This window comes from Pelmatolapia mariae, linkage group LG23 (assembly GCF_036321145.2).
Source record: "Pelmatolapia mariae isolate MD_Pm_ZW linkage group LG23, Pm_UMD_F_2, whole genome shotgun sequence".
Lineage (NCBI taxonomy): Eukaryota > Metazoa > Chordata > Actinopteri > Cichliformes > Cichlidae > Pelmatolapia > Pelmatolapia mariae.
In genome coordinates, this window is record NC_086246.1 from 11,226,997 (window position 1) to 11,244,476 (window position 17,480).

Consider the following 17,480-nt stretch of genomic DNA (forward strand, 5'->3'; position numbering starts at 1 on the left):
AAAAATCGGAATTGAGCATTAAGACCTGCAGTGTGAACGTAGCCTAAGACATTTATTCTGCTGAAGATTTATTTGAAGTTTTGATCATTTATGTACAACTTGCCAGTAATGCAGTTTTACATGTTGCTTCTTTTGCTTTAAAAATGGTTTTTAAGAAATTCCCCCACCAGTCTCTACTGCGAGCTAATGATAAATATTTTGGGTGAATATATCTGACATTTATGTAACTACACAAGTCTTTGCAATTCTTCAGCCAGAAAGGTGAAAATGTCCATTCGTACAGCAAGCTGGAGAGAGGATAAAAGACAGGCAGCACATTATGTTTGAGGTCTAATTTTTTTTGTTTAACAGTGGAAAAAGATGTTTTTGTATGTTTGTGTCAGTGTGGAGGTGGTGGGGGCACAGTCTCTGCTTGCCTTTCAGTAAAGTCACCACATGGTACTGATTAAAAGGGCTAAATATAAAGCTTTGTACTGATCATGGTATCACACTCCCTTCAGTCTTCCATTTGCCACCGTTTTACTTTACTAATAGTGCAACTATGACTATTAACACTGGATTTTACTGGTTTAAAAAATGTAAAAATAAACACATTTATTTTAAGAAACTTTATTTTGATCTACTGTAAAAAAGAAAAATCATATTTTCACCCAAAGATTTCAGAATAATTAATATTATCACAATAGCTACAGAAAACATGAGGAACAATAACTTTAGTATCAATTAAACTTTGTTTATGATGTGTTTGGCAAATGAATTACAATCAGAATTTGAGTATAGGGATGTGTAGGCTGTGGATGTTTACTAAAAAGACACTCTGTTTTATCCCTAATGTTGTCAATACTCGCAGTTGAAAACCCTATAATTACTAAGTAAGGGGTCTTTGAGTTGTATCGGGACCATTTAAAGTCTTTTTTGGTCTAGAATCCTCAAACATCCTACGTTAATGACGTTATTACTTTATTGTTATCATACTCTGCTTTCATGACAAAACAGGCAGCTTGTTTTTAACATGAAGTGAAAGTTACTGAGCTGAGACATAAACTGAAAGCGAAATAGGAGCAAGCGAGTTAAAACTGTAAACCACACCTTTGGCACGTTGTTTACATGTATAGTATTCACTCAGTCAGTATCATTAAGGTTTTTATTCCTCATTAGAACATTATTTTGAAACACAACTAATGATGGGTTGTAAAATCATTTAGATAAAAGGGAAACCTATCAAATATTTACCCAGAGCACGCTTTCTGAAGTTGTCTACGGTGAGTTATGAGAAAACGTAAATTAGGGGCATAAATCATTCTTCATGTTTCTTTATGTCATAATCGCATTACACTGAATATAGTTTTGCTATTCAAACTATGATATATCCATTAGTACTGAGGCCTAAAAGGTGCATCAGACAAAATTAACAAAATCAAAATTTAGGCTTTGGATTATGACACTTGGAGAAGGTGTAAAATTGGTGTTATTGCATTTTTAACTGAGCTTACACTAAAGATGGAAGAGACCACGAGTCGTACAGAGGTTTAAAAAAAACATCCAAATGAGTGCTTAAATAAACCCTGTACGTGTCATTCCCATCAACAGCAAAACAACCGTATTCGGCACCCTTCCCTTCATGTTGTCGCCAAGGCTGCCAGTCAAATGTCAACAACAGTCCCTTTGTTAATTTGTTGCTGCCTGCAGCTGTTTCTATCTGTGGTCCAACGTCAAAGTCCTGGTGGAGGTGTTTATGTTTTTGCTCTTATCTCAGATTATAGGTGGTAGCTAATGCTGAAAACACATGCATAAAAATAAGGAAATCACACATCAACAACAGCAATAATAATAATGTGAACAATGGTGATTAGAGGAGGATTAGCCTTAATCTTAAGCATCTTTGTGTTTGCTTATAGCGGGCAGATATGCTCATTAAGAGGAGGGGTACCCTCCAGTCACACTGACACCTCAGAGATGGACGTGTAATCTGCTTGTTGGCAGATTATAAATTTAAAAAAACAAAACAATCCCAGGGTATTGTTTCAGTGCCCTCGTTGATCTCACTAATGATCATTAAGATCACAGGAAGAATTACTGACAAAATTACCGAGATTATCTGATGAACAGATGCTTGTGAGCTTCCTGCTCACATCTGAGGGGCCCTTCACAGCCGAATGTTGTGTGCAGGTTTGCTCCTGTTCGTACACTTTATAAATATGATCCAGGGAAAGTTTTGCTTTGTTTTCCCCGAATCACATGCTGTGCAGTGAGCCCACGAAAACAGACGATGGCAGCATTTCCGCAGAATTTGCTCGCACATAAGCCTCTGAGGTGTTTACTTCAGCCTTTCCTACTATTCTCTGTGAGATAGCTGTTTTTCATTCAGTGTGAACATTTTGGAAATAAAGTACAACATAAGCATAAAGGAATACCGAACCCAAGACTAAAAAAAAAAAAGAATTCCCCACCATTCTCTGCTTTTTCATTCCCCATCATTTAAAAAAAAGATCGTTTTTAAAGAGCTAATCACCCTAATTATCACCGAATATAGTCGGGCAGTTGGATGTGAGCATAAATGGAGATGCGCTCAAATAGGAAACACGAGGTTCCAGTTGGATAGGAATACCCACAGGTATAAAAATAGGCCACAACACTCCTTATATAATAAGTGGGACGTCAGGCTTGTTTACAGCGTCCCCGCTTGAGAAATAAAGGGTTACAATCCAGCATTATGCTGCACATTTCAAATCCCCCATTAATCCAAACGGGCTCAATTGGCCTGCCAATCACATCGACAAACATGGATATATTTTGAAGTGAGGTGTCGGTGTTTTAAAAGAAAAACAGAAAACAAAAAAGAAAACACCCGGGAGGGGGCGGGATGGGGTAGTGGGGGTGCATGACGCTTTCGTTTTACAGTGGGAAATAGGAATTCACGTTCCTCAATGGACTCGCTGGTATTTTCGTTTTCTACGTGAGAGAGGTTGCTGTTGGAGAAGCAGGGAGGGAGGCGGGGTTTGCTTCTTTCAAGTGAGTAAAACAGCCAATAGTCGGCGACGCTTTGGCGTGACGGACAGGCACGGCCCCTGCAGGACGCCCCGCCCCCCTATGACTCTGTGTTTTATTCTGTTTTTAGAGCAGCAGCGTCACATGTTGTTTTTCTCCTGGATCGGATCAGTCTGGTCCTCACTGCACTGTTGCTTCTGCTGTGGCGGACATATCCTGCAATGGATTAGAGATTTTTTTTTTAACGGTTTGTATTATATATTTATAAATAATTTCTTTATTTTGCGTTTTGCTGTGAGTTTCGAACAAAAAAAGCAAGAGGAATTTGCTGATCTGGACTTGAAAAGAAAAGCGGAGGGAAAATGGCAAGTCCTCCGGCGACGGGAGGACACCTGTTATCTAATGGGACAAATGGGGTGAAGAAGTGCGGATACCTGAGGAAGCAGAAGCACGGACACAGGCGATTTTTTGTGCTCCGGGAGCCGATCGAGCGCTGCCCGGCCCGCCTGGAGTATTATGAGAGCGAGAAGAAATGGAGAAACAAGTCCGCCGCGAAACGGGTTATAACTTTGGACTCCTGTCTGTGCGTAAACAAACGCGCCGACGCCAAACACAAGCACCTCATCGCCCTCTACACCAAGGACGAATACTTCGCCGTAGCTGCAGACAACGAGCAGGAGCAGGAGAGCTGGCACAGGGTTTTGACTGATTTAATAGCTGAGGGGAAAGTGTATGACAGTCCTGCTTCCACCTCCTCTCTAGTTGGCTTTGAAGAGGCCAGTTATGGACTCCTCACTCCGGCAACACCTACCTACAAGGAGGTATGGCAGGTCAACTTGAAATCCAAAGGTTTAGGTCAGGTGAAGAACCTCACTGGAGTGTACAGGCTGTGTTTGTCCAGCAGGACCATCAGCTTTGTGAAACTGAACTCTGAAACAGCTGCTGTCAGTTTACAGCTCATGAATATCAGGAGATGTGGCCACTCAGACAGCTTCTTTTTCATAGAGGTTGGCCGCTCTGCGGTCACGGGGCCCGGGGAGTTCTGGATGCAGGCGGAGGACTCGGTGGTGGCGCAGAACATCCACGAAACCATCCTGGATGCCATGAAGGCCATGAAGGAGCTGTCTGAGTTCAGGCCAAGGAGCAAAAGCCAGTCTGCTAGCACCAACCCCATCTCTGTGCCCACGCGGCGCAATCTCAACAACCTCCCCCCAAGTCAGACGGGCCTGGTGAGGAGATCCAGAACCGACAGCATGGCAGCCACATCCCCAGGGAGGAAGGTCACGCCCTGTCGGATAAGAACGTCCAGCGAGGGAGACGGAAGTGTGACCCGGCCTGTGTCAATGTCCATATCTGTAAACGGGAGTCCCACCAGTCCAAACTCTGGGAATCCCCTGAACAGATCCCACACCCTCAGCAATGGGCGCACCTGCAGGATGCTGGAGTCCACATACAACCTCCATCACAGCCGCTCGATGCCAGTGTCCAACTCCCCTCCTGCTGTCTCCAGCCCCATTAGCATGTCTCCACGAGGGGGGGGCAGGATCTCTACTCCTGACAAAGCTAGGCGCCCCTTCAGCTGCAGTGCCTCCATTTCGGGCTCTCTCAGCGACACTGGCTTCATGCTGTGTGATGATTACAGTTCCAGTCCAGGTGAACTCCGGTTCCTCCCCCTTACTCGCAGTGACACCCCCGATTCCCTGTCTAGCACTCCTCCTTCCCGTGACACTAGTGACCCCTGTGGCTACATGATAATGGAGGGAGTAAATGGGAGCAGGTGCAACAGGGGTGAGGGTCTGGCTTACAGGAAACGAACACACTCCCTCACCACACCGCGTCAACAGAGGGTGGTGGCGCCGTTGTCCTCAGCCTCTCTGGATGAGTACACGCTTATGAAGATGACCCACGGACAGAACTCCCACTCTGCCTCACCCAAAGTGTGCTACCCGGAGGATTACGGTGATATTGAAATCGGTTCATCCAGGAGCTCCAGCAGCAACCTTGGTGACGATGGCTATATGCCCATGACACCAGGTATAGCACCTCAGTCTGGCAAGGCAGACAACTACGTGCCTATGAGCCCCATGTGCGTCTCAGCACCGAAGCAGATTGTGAACCCTAGGGTGCATCCTCAGGCGGCTGCCAGTGGCAGCTACAAGACCAACTCCCCTTCCTCCAGTTCCCTAGAAGACAACAGATATATGAGAATGTGGTGTGGCGCTAAATCCTCCATCGAAAGCCCAGATCGGCACGGTGAATACATGAACATGTCCCCTGGAAACCCACCTCCACTCCAGACTCCACCAGATTACTGCTTGGGCCTGCTGGCTGCTGAACCCACATCAGTTAGATCAGCATATCAGACTGGCTCCCTCACACTACCTGCTAAACTGCAGGCCTCCAAGAATGAAGATAACAGCCAGTATGTGCTGATGAGTCCCCAGAGTTTGAGGCAGAGACCTGGGGAGTCTGACTATTATTCAGTGATGCAACCTAGTGCAGCTCACTCCTCACCGCTGTGCCCCTCAGCACCCTCCCCAATCAGACACAGCCGGGCTGAGAACCTCTCCTACAGGGGGAGGCTGGGCAGGCCTAACAGGCTGTCTCTGGACACACTCAGAACCCTGCCCAGCATGAATGAACATCCCCTCCCAGGGGAGCCCAGGAGCCCTGGGGAGTACATTAACATCGACTTCAGTGGTGCCAGATTCTCTCCGCCCTCTGTCGTATCCACAGAGAGCCAGTCTTCATCATTGGGCTCCAGCGGTGGGGGTCCTGGGAGGTCATCTCTAGCAGACTACATAAACCTGGAGCTGGGATCACACTCGCCCAAGGAGGCTGACACTCCTGCTGAGCGCTTGGACACACTCCCAGAGCTAACCTTGTGCCCCTGCTCGGAGGAGGATGGCGTATACCATGTGGACAGTGAGAAAGACTCCCAGGGCCTCAGTGATGAGGTGAAAAATGATTACACTGAGATGACATTTGGGATGACCAGTTTGCCCCCACAGCTCGTACCTCTGAACGCAGCAAGGTGTGTGTCTGTTTGTTGTGTTTTATCACTAATTATTATTTATTTAAAGTATTTGGTTGTGTGTTTTTGTAAAAAGCCTGGTTCACTGCAGGTGGCAACAAAACGTCATTTAAATTTAATTCATATTTAGTTTTAGTCACATTTTTAGTTACTTTTATCTTAATTTCTCTGCTTCTGTTTTCCAGTAGTCAGGGCAGCAGAGAGAAGATGCGCTCCATGGAAGACCAGGGTATTCCAGAGCACATCGGGGTCTTCCTGCTCGGTCCAAACTCCTCCTCCACAGTGGACCCTGACTGCTCTGCCAAGGTAATCAGGGCAAATCCACAGGGACGCCGGCGCCACAGCTCTGAAACGTTCTCATCTACTGCCACTGTGACCCCGGTCTTCACATCCTTTGCTCGTGGCGACGCCGTGAAGAGGCACAGCTCAGTGGAGAACATCTCGTCACGGAGCAGCGAGGGTTCTGACGAGGAGTACGGCAGCCCTGAGAACCGACAGAGCTCAGCGGGTTACCCCAATGGACTCAACTATATTGCCTTGAACCTAGAGAAGTGTGAGGACCTGGTCGGCTTCAAACCCACCAGCAGCTGCAAAGGGGGCATCAATGGATTGCACAGCTCACCATATGTCTGCCTGGGATTCAAGGAGGCCGCAACCACTGCCAAAGGTGGGTGAGGTTTATGTCAGATACTGCTGAATAAAATATCCAAACAGTCAGATTTTAGCACAGGGAATGAAGGGTTTCAGGAATGTGAGAGGCATCTCTTTAATTAAAAAGAAAGCGGTACTGCACAGATGAAAAATTTGTGAGGAAAAAAAACATGAGAGACTTGAATTTCCTCTAGATTCAAATTCAAACTGGCCCTCAGCAGCTGATGCTGCCTTCAAGTGCTCCTTTTAAGCTTCTACTTTTGAGTTCTTCTGTGAGTAGTTAATCTCTTTGTGCTTAAATGTTAGGGTGCTACTGGGAATTGGGAGTGTCCACATAAAGCGAGGAAAGCAGCAGCAATTCTAAAGATACTCTTAACTGCTTTTAAGATCACTAACAGAGAATTTGCAGTATTTCCCACAACATGTGAACACACCATGTGACTGCTATGAAACGTGACCAGGCTGAGGGCTGTGAAGTAAACAAGCACCGTGACAGAGCAGGATGCTGCCTCGCTGTTGCTGTCGTGGGCTGAAGATACCAAAAATACAAGCTCAGAGTTCCACCGACGCTTATAAAGAGTGGAAGTTTGTTGCAAAAATGGGCAGAAATGACAAATTAGAGATTCATTTTAAACCTCATGCAAAAAAATTCCAGAGCAACTAATAAGTCATTAAATATTTATCTGTGAAGTGTATGTAACTGGTTTACTGTGGATGGTTATTAGCAGGCATAACCCAGTTGTCGATGTCACGGGAATCCTAGTGGAGGCTTCCTGTCAGCCGTAATGTCTCTCTGAGCCGCAGGCATTTCCGGCTGTTGTTTTTCAGTTGGGTAGGCATTAGGATGTGTTGCACATCAATGTGACCTCTACAGACCCCTTATTCCCACCATCCTGTGATCAATACTGCATCCCAGAATATCCCAGTGAGCAAAACAAAAGCCCCAGTGTGGGGCAGTAGACGAAAGGATCATGGGGGAAGCAAACAAAAAAAGTGCTGTGGAGTGGCGGTTTTGACTTTAAAGCTAAGTGTGACTCTTTGACCCCCTTGCCGTCCAACTGAGCACGTAGAGGTCGGAGGGGGTGGAGGGATGTTGTACCCCCCAATGTGAGGCCCAGTGTAAGTGGATATATGTGCATGTCCTTGTGAGCAATGACTAGGGGAAAACAACAAAGCAGGGCCATCAGGTAACTGGATGTCATGGTCTGCATTCCTGGCTGAGCTGGTTAGAAAAAGTTGCTGTGAGAGGGGGTTTGTTTTTCTCTGGCTCCAGGTCGATTGAACAGACTGTGGCTTTTATTTTACCACAAGCCCCCCCTCATGTGAGGAGGTTTGATTTTTAGGATGTAGAAATGGGTGGGTGGGGGGGAGTTTCTGTTAAGTTATTAGTATTTGGAGAGTCAGTGGCGCTCTGGTAAATAAAGCGGAATGTAACAATACCGAGACAGTGACATGTTTGTTTTTGTCTCTGCAGGCTTGCACATGTCCCCAACTCGTGTTTTTGACAAGTGCTAATATTTTTATGACACTAATAAAGCTTTTGAATTGACCATGGAGAGGAAGGGGACAGGGGGAGGGAACATACATGTGGACTCTAGCACGTACACATAGGGTGTTTGTTTTTTTTTTTTCTCTCTGTTGCTTCTTCTTTTTTTCCCTTTTTTTTCCAGCGGTGGAGCCTGTATCCGTGAACGCTTGGCAAAGATGTGCACAGAGAGAGAGAGAGAGTGTGTAGGCTGTGTTGTTTTCCAGTGCTGCCTGCCTGCCTGTTTGCGGGAGAGCGAGTAAATGCGTGCATAATGGGGCAGGATGGCACGTGCGCGCCGCTGCCCTTCTGCCTCATTAGTCTGTTCACTTAGAAGAAGTAAGACAAGCAGAGAGAGAGAGAGAGAGAGAAGGAGGCGGGGGCGGCAGAGTGCTCGGTAGAAAGGGGAGGGGAGGCTTTCTGGCTTTTTAAAGGAACAAATAAACTCATCTGCGAGGCCCCTCTTCCACTGAGGTACATTCTGGGAGAGCGGGAGCCCTTGTTTACCCGGTTCCTCTGCTGCGCGGTGAAGCAGGGTGAAGGAGGTCAGAGCATTCTGCAAGGGAGGATTTTGGCACCTGGCCCCGCTGGCGGAGGGCTTTGATCCCGTGTTTATGGGGACGGCACACTGGGCTCCTGGACCATGTGCCACTCTAACCCAAAAGTCTGCAGGTTTTCATTACAGCCAAACACCCCTGCTGATTAATTTTACACTCGCAGGTAAATGCAGTTTGGCCCGGTGGGTAACTTTCACTCTAAAGTGAGGATTAAAGCAACTAAACACCCAAATTGCTCCTCCTTCCATGTGACAGCCTTGCATTTTGAAAAAACGTGACGTGCTGCTTCCTGGTTTGTTGTTTTTTCTTTTTTGTTTTTATCTATGCTCCACCTCCAGTGAGCTTAGACGCCTGGCATAAGTGTCAGGAGTTTGTTTACCTCCTGTTTTGTCAGGGAGCCAGGCCATGTGACTCGGAGGTGGTGTTTACTGCCGCGCTTACCCAAGTTGGCTGTCTCCACTTGCGGCCCTGGCTAGCCGCAGCTCAGCCAGGTGGATGTTCTGTACCAGACTCAGATTAGCCAAGTCAGCCGTCTCTGTTTCCACCACCTCTGACTAATTCCTTTATCTGACGGCACCAATCAGCTCCTGCTTCCTGTGATGATTGAAGAGATCATTCCTAATGCTGTATTGATATGATTGTCCTTCACTAGACTTACGGTTGTACGTTTTGATTAAGCATTGAGGGGAACACATTAGGCAGTGGGTTTGGACCTGATCTGTTTGACTGTCAGACACTTTCCTTAAAATCAGGTGAATTTCACATCTTGTTTGCAGAAAGTTGTGATGCAAGCATCTTTATGTAAAAAACAGGCATCAGGAATGGATGAAGTGCATTCTGTATCACTTTTTGGGGAAATAACCTGCTTAAATGCTCATGGTGCAGATGTGTTTGTGTTCACGTTGGACACTTTGCATGCATTCAAAACAAGAGATCCATATTTTGGGCTGAGGTAAAACGACTGCAGTGATCACAAAAGCATAATTTCCAAAATGTTGTTAAAGGTGAAGTTTGCCCTTCTTGCAGCTGCTAACCAAGCCATGCACTGTTGCCTCTGAAACCTCAGCTCCTTGTTGCTATTTCCAGTCTGGAAAGCGCAGAATCAGAATCTGCTTTATTGAGTGCACATGTGTATGCATACAAGGAACTGGGCATTCAGAATTCTTTCTCTGCTGTTAATATACTTATAAGAATAGACATAACAGTCATCTGTACAGTTGTATCAAATTACAACATAGCAGCTCACCATTCTGATGAGTTTCTGACATGCACAATTTAACTTTCAAACCCAAAAGCAGCATCCATCTCTGTATACTTTATTATCAGCTTGGACTGTGACCGGTGACATAACAATCTTGAGCTCCCTTGAGCTTAAAAAAGGCTAGTGTTTAGCAAGAGATTTCTGAAATGTATCCAAAACAGAACTGCAATAGCCAGATCAAGGGAAGCTATATAATAATGCCGTATGAAATGATGTCATCTTGTCTTAAAATACACGGTACAGTTTTGGGTTGCACCAGTGATATTGTGTGTGTGTGTACTGGATGAATTAAAGAGGTCCAGGAATGGAGCTCTGTGGAACACTTGTAATAATAGCAAGGTAATTTGGTCTGAAACCTTTGGAACACTACTGCAAGACACTTATTGAAAACAGAAATAGTTATCAAACTACTGAAACTTTCCAAAAACTGGAAACATGCACGTGTTATAAATCTATACCTAGACTAGCGGTGTTTATCTGTAGGGCTTCAATTTTAACTAAACATTAGCAGAAGGTGGGAAATAGACTGAGGCCTAAGGGGGCTGCAAGTCCAAAAGGAGCCCTGCTGTGTCACTTCAAGTCCCTCCTGAGTGCTAGTGGCAGATGGCCATTTTCCGGAGGGCGCATGGGTTTTTTTAAGGGGGGGGGTTAAACACCTGCCATCCTGTTCGTTCTTTACATACTGTCATTACACTGATTTCCCTTACACATGTGTACAAACTTCCTGGTAAACATACATATATCCTGCTATATTTCTCTCTGCAGTGCACACCCAAACTCCAAACCGGTTAACCCTCCCACCCCCAACCCAGACCATCTGCTGCACCCACAGGCTACAGAGTGTATCAGCTCTGTGTGTGTGTGTGTGTGTGTGTGTGTGTGTGTGTGTGTGTGTGTGTGTGTGTGTGTGTGTGTGTGTAATTTGTCGGCCAGATTAGAGACATCCGCGTCCATCTCCTCAAATCCCACTTCCCCCTGACGTCATTCGGTTGGTTGTATTGTGAGTGATGTCATTGCAAAGTGCATGCAGTGGGTAAATGCACCCACTGCATACACTGTGTATCTGTTACACAAGTTTCCACTGATTCGTGTCCTTGATGTTAGAAGGGGAAGCAAGCAAAAGCGGTCTAAGTTGCCCAGCCATGCATTACTAAGTTACTCAGAGCATGCCCAGTAGACCAGGTTGTTATTCAGTTCCCAAAGTAAGGGCTGAGATTTGTGTTATGCGTCACAAGATAAATGGTAGGGGGGAAGTATCTTATTTTGCTTTTTTGCTAAAAATGGGTTTTTGTACAGGAAATTCAAACTCCATTCGAAATATTAAAGCTGTGTAGCAACTTGATGGCACAATTACTAGCAGATAAATTGTGCATTTGATGGTTGCATTGGAACTACTGCATCCTCTTTAAATGTTTACCCCAACAAAGAGCTCTGTTTTGATTTTACAGCCACATTTAAAAAAATTTTTTTTTTTTGCGATTTGTGGATTTACACCTAAAGATGACACCTGATTGTACCCATTAGCCTGATTGCACAATCCATTCTTGCTACACCCTGACCCTTGAACACATACGCATGCCGGCTGTTAAATAGTTTATTTACACCTGCGTCAGAGGAAAATTGAAGTTGGGATCTTACTAAAATAACAAAGAACGGCAAACAACCAAAGCAGGAACTCCAGAAATGCCATGTTACATGATATATGGAGAACAAACACGTAATGCCAAAGGCTCCTGTGTCAGAGTTTCCAATGGTGTGTGTGTGTGTGTGTGTGTGTGTGTGTGTGTGTGTGTCACGGCTCAGTGAGAAGGAGGGGGGCTAAAGTAGGCCGGGATGTTCCAGACAGAAGCGCTAGCTGCTAGATAACTGCGTGGCCAGCGTTCCCCACATTTAGCCAGCCACGGCTCCAGATGAGATTATAGCCTCTGCGGGCGAGATTAGACGGCCAAGGGTAGATCAGCAAGAGCCGGTGGATGCTCCATGGAGAGCAGCTGGGGAATGCGTAATGTAAGGTGTGGGCATTTAGGATGTTTTGTCCGAATTTGAACATGTTTATAAAGCTGAATTCAACAGAAATCTGACCCTGACTGTAAAATTATCTCGTCATTATAGTCAATCTCTGAAAAATCGTATAAGATCGAGGGACTTATCTTTGGATTTAGTGATTAACATCTCTAACATCCTCCTCAGCTACACTATCATCTTATGGGGCCTAAAATATCTTCAAAAGATCTACATGTGTGGTTCTGTGAAAGAGAACTGGGCTGCTTGTTTATAAGAGCGCTGAGTGACAGATCCAAAAATGGCAGCTTTTCAGGAACTAACAAAAACAGCCTGATCGCTGCGCATATTTGAGGTCGTTCAGCTGGCTTTTTTTTTTCTTCCCCAGGGTTTCATCAGCCTTACAGTGCTAAAGTTTTCTTAGCTCAAACTGTTTAAGGACATTGATGCTCCCTGTCTTTTTCAGCTCCTACCGCTGCTGCATTTCCACAGAAAGAAAACACAAAACGTTCCATTCTTATCGTCTATTGCAGCATAAATGCAGCCACAGTTTCTTTCCGTTTGTTTAATATTAGAGATGCTGCTGTACCGCTTGTAGCTGCGCTCAGCGTGTGTCCAGAACAGCATGACAGGAACACCCACCCCCTCCTCATCTTTCTGCATCCTAGATTATGTAATTATGCTTGCTGTGGATGAGCCCCTTTGCCCCACCACACACAAACTGTCCTTCAAGTCTTTCCTGGGCTAAACAGCTGGTGTGTTAAGATCAGAACATTACTATCCAATAAGGCCCAGCATACACACAAACACACTTTTAACACCTTCAGCTGCAGGATACTATTTATTGGACAAAAGATCTTCATATTTAGTCAGTAGCAGCTCCAGAAATGTGAGGTCAAAATGACCCAACATTAGCTCTGTGGATAAGAGGCATAGCTTCAAATACCAAAGTGCCTTTAAATCAATAACCAGGCTAGAGTCAGATTATAAAACATGTGTGATATTGATGTAAAAAAAACAAATGTGTTGTTGTTGTTGTTGTGGATGTGTAAAACTATATGTTCAGAACTGTCCCGTGTGTGTGGCACCCACTTGATATTTAAGCTGTTTTTCCCTGTGCCTCCTTGTTATTGTGACACACAAAAGACTAATCTGAGCCTGTGAATGAGTTCACTCTGTACAGTACATGTGTACCTTACAGAGTGAACACTGTTCTCTCAGAGGCCCTCATGTCTGTTGCCTCAAGAGAGCTGCTTAATTGGCACCAGTGTTGTTTGTGGGGAAACTATCAGACTACTAACACGGGTCATTTCCTTTTAGGATGACTGTTACAGTTTTCTAGTTAAAGAACTTGTGTTTTGGATTGTCGAAGAACCAGATTTGTCAAGTCATTGGATGTTTTGCAGCATTAAAGGTGCAATGTGGGTCTTTTTGGCCACTAGTGGTGCTATAGAGCAGTGTTTGGCCAGCTGATCTTACAGGTGTTTTATGAAAAAACAGTTCTTAGACCTTGGATGATATGCACACAAGATTTAGTCATTTTGTTTCCAAACAAAGAAAATTGAGGCTTTAAGTCTCCATTCATTAAACTGATTAAATCGAGGCTTTTTTGTGTGGATTTACATGCCAAGAATTTGAGTGTGCTTTGCTTGACAGTTGGATGCAAATGACCAAATATGCATATGATCGTTAGAGGGTGCAAGTTGAGGTGTACTAGTTTATTTGGCTTAGCCACTGTAAGAATGAAAATGTTAAATATTTTTATTAACTGTTGTTTTCTCTCTCTTGTAATCTCTTCCAGACTGAAGGACTTGATCTGTCCTCTGACTTGGCATCTTGACTGACCTGCTGCTCAAAAGGAAGAGAGAAAAACCCCCAGAAAAAAACAACAAAAAAAACCCAAACTTTGCCCTTTTACGGGGCTCTGCAGCCCGAAAAGACTGTGTGGACCCTCAGCATCACAAACACACACTTGGGACACAAGCAGATCACCATCTATGCATGTCATGGATTTGCTGATGGCAGGGCAGGTGTGTTTGTGTGGATGGGTGTGTTAATGTGTTGTGAATCGGTGTGTCTCCTGCACTTTTAGAGGCCATTTCTCCTGTGACCCAGTTTTTGGCACAAGCACAGAAGCAAAGATAGTCAGACAATAACAGAAGTCTAATGGTACCCAAATACTATTTATTTACTTGAGGGTAGTTTTATGACTGCCTGCATGTGTGTGTGCATGTTTCTGACAAAAAGTACGACCAACAGTTATGCCAGTGAACAATGAAACCTAGAAATGGCCAAGGGAGAGAGGATACTAAGGTACACTGAGTATACTTAGATTAGATACTTTATTTATTTTTGGATGATGAATGTCTGAAAAGACCTACACAATGCCTTAATGTCTATACTGTCCTTATGTTTTCTATGAAATAAGTGATAAATATTCTATTATTGTATGTTTGTTTGGACCTACATCTCTATATTGTTATTCTCTTGTGGAAAGTAAAATGCCTAGTTTACCATTAAATCTATATATTATTTCAGAAATGTACAGTACTGTGGGGCTGCTTGAGAGCTAATTTATTGTATTGATATTAAAGTATTTTCTTAATTAATAATTTCTTATTAATTGTACCTTAGTTTATTTTTTGTCCAATCAGAAGTGCTGGACTAAAAGAAATATATTTCTAAATGTCTTCAAGAGTTATGCATGTCTATATAACTCAGCTCAGACCCCCACAACACCAGGCATCTGAATGCACTGTACCTCCCACAGCTCCTCAGTCACTTGAGCCTGAAAACCTCACACACTCCTACCTTCAAACCTACGGCCTGCTGTTTAGCTCGATGCAGGTTGCCCTGCTGTGATATCGTTTGACTGTACAATTGTCTAGGCGAGGTGATAACGGAGGGGTGGAGCCGACGATAGCTGTTGAGGTTGGGGAGCGCAGTTGAGCCGATATCTGGTTGGCAAGCGAGAGCTGAAGAAAAGGGGAACGGGGCACCGAGGGGGAGGAGGGCTGGGCAGCAAAGAAAATGTAGCACAAGAGAGGCCCACAGCCACATGTGACACCCCCACGGAGGCTCACGGAAGAGTCAGCTGTCTGGAAAATATGATTACATGGCAGACAGTATAACAAAATTAGAGCTAGCTGAAGAAAATTATTTAAGGTTACGAGTTAAAGCAAGCTGTTGTAATTAAATTATTATGTAATAATTATTTCGTGACAGGATAATGCATTAGCCCAAGCAAAGAAGAGTAGAAGTCAGCAATAGTAATAAATATAATGATAACTAAATGGACATAACAAAGACGCATCACACAAATGTGTCTATTTAGCGTTTGCTACTATTAGTTACCATTAGCCTGTGGCTAACTGTGACCTCCATTAGCAACTGTTTATTCCAGACCAAATTATGTCTGAACTCCTAAGAGAACAATCTGTATTTGTATATTTTTCTGTTTCTAAACATGCTAACATACTGTGTAAAGCTAATAAGTCTGAAGAAATTTCAGAAGTAAGCAAACTGGCTAATGTTATCAAAAGCTAGGTAATGCTAGGACTGTTAGCAAATGTTGCTAATGTTAACTCGTAGACACAAAACCTTGAACTTTACTGTTTGCAATATTCACAGTTTAATTTGCTAGAGGAAAAATGTGTTATTTCCTCTTTAGAAAAACTGGCTTGTTTTAATTTGATGAATCCAGTTGGGGGGAAATTATTAAAAGAAAAAACAAATCTGAATCAAGACTCTTTCTGTGAACCTCCAAAATGGCCGCTAGGGTATTTGTTTTCAAGGTAAATTTAAAGCACTCTATCGGTATCTTAACTGTGGTCTTTGTGCCGTCTGCTGTGGCAACTCCAACTGGCTCTCTACCCCTTTAGTGTACAGTAGATTGTAAAATTTTATGTCTGAATGTATCGTTGAGCTGGTGGAAACACCTCAGAAACAATGTGCAAATGGTTTTGACAAGAGTGAAATAATATTGGAGCTTTACCACACTAAGTCGTGGTATCTATTTATCTTCATAATTTTGAATGTGTATATTATGTATATAGAGTTTAACTAAAGAAAAAAAATCTATTGGATATACATAGAGTACTTAGATTTAAAATATGTTGCGATGATATTCCTCTGTAAAGACTTTGGCTACCGATTTTTAAAGAGGGGGTGGGGGCGATTTGGGAAATACAGTTTATTTTATTCTTTTCTCCCTCACAGTGACTATATGGAAAAAAAAATTCTCTTTGTCTATTTTACTATAGAAATCTCTTTGCCTTGTTGACACACTTTACCTAATGGCATATGCAATAGTGACATGAATAAAATCTAGTTTACAACTGTGGAACCAAATGTAATGTTGCATTGATTTCTTTTTCTTTATTGTGATGAGCAGGAGCTGCTTAGCTCCTTGTACATTTCTCTTTCTGCCAAGTGTTTTTGTTTTTCCATGGCTGGGAACTTTGTTCGCGACATGTCTAAATGCGCTTTCCCCAATTCTGTGTCCATAGACAGATTTTTCTTTATCCGCTCATCTTTGATTCACTCAGTTTGAATGTGTTGTCTTCCAGTGTACATAATTCAACATACTGTTTATTGTGATGCACACAAGAGATGATTATAATGATTTATAAATTTTGGTAGTCGAGTATTGCTTTTGTCTGTATTAATTATGAATAGCAAACCTAAAGAAATAAATGAATTTATTTAAAGAGCTACCGTTTTTGTCCTTATTTTTTCATTACCATAAGTTATATTTCTTGCAGACTACATCATAACAATAATTACTGATTTCTTTCTTTGTTTTATATGTTTAATACATAACAAGTGGAACATTTTAAAGGCACCAAAAACAAAGTGTACAAGACAATGGCATCATTATCAAGCCAAACTGCGTGGCAATATCTGTTTACATCTACAGTTTGCTAGCTAACAAGCTGATAATAAAACCAAGACAGGCTGCAGCAGCAAAATCTAGAACTGATCCAGAAAGAAGTGTCTGTATGATTGCTTATGATTTGTAAGAACAACATTACACCCACACTCACAACAGTACTTTTTAAGGCACGGTATTCCCAATTTAATTTAGAAAATATCCCTGTCTATATGAAAACACAAACGTCAAGTCCTGTCAAAGGCATGCCAAAGAAACAAGTTGTGATATAACCCCAACCATATAGAAATACTGGCCAATAAGATGACACACAATCTGACTAAAAACCGAATAAAGGTACGCAGCTTTGATGCTGCAAGACAAAATCTTATTTTCCTTTTCCACAAGTAAAAACACAAACCGAGTTTCCAAAAAAGCAGTTTTTAAAAGCTCTACTTCCAGCGACCTAAAATGCTGTTTACATGTGGATGAAAAGCCAAAATGGAGAGTAAAAATAACTATGTAGGTATGGACAATGCCAAAGAATGTTTTTTTGCTGCTATTTTACACAGTGCATTATTTATCTAAGTTAA

At 43.2% G+C, this 17,480-nt stretch overlaps 1 protein-coding gene across 2 annotated transcripts; it reads left to right on the forward strand.

Moving 5' to 3' along the window:
• Nucleotides 1-3,113: 3,113 nt before the first annotated feature.
• LOC134621315 (insulin receptor substrate 2-like) lies at nucleotides 3,114-16,733 on the forward strand. 2 transcript variants are annotated; one of them, XM_063467748.1, is made up of 3 exons: nucleotides 3,114-6,022; nucleotides 6,208-6,689; nucleotides 13,819-16,733. In XM_063467748.1, exons 1-3 carry the CDS (start codon nucleotides 3,351-3,353, stop codon nucleotides 13,821-13,823), a joined length of 3,159 nt encoding a protein of 1,052 aa, XP_063323818.1. In that variant the 5' UTR covers nucleotides 3,114-3,350; the 3' UTR covers nucleotides 13,824-16,733. The 2 variants fall into 2 exon arrangements, with proteins under 2 accessions (XP_063323818.1, XP_063323819.1); XM_063467749.1 differs by having other exon boundaries at nucleotides 3,115-6,022; nucleotides 6,211-6,689.
• The last annotated feature ends 747 nt before the right edge of the window (nucleotides 16,734-17,480 follow it).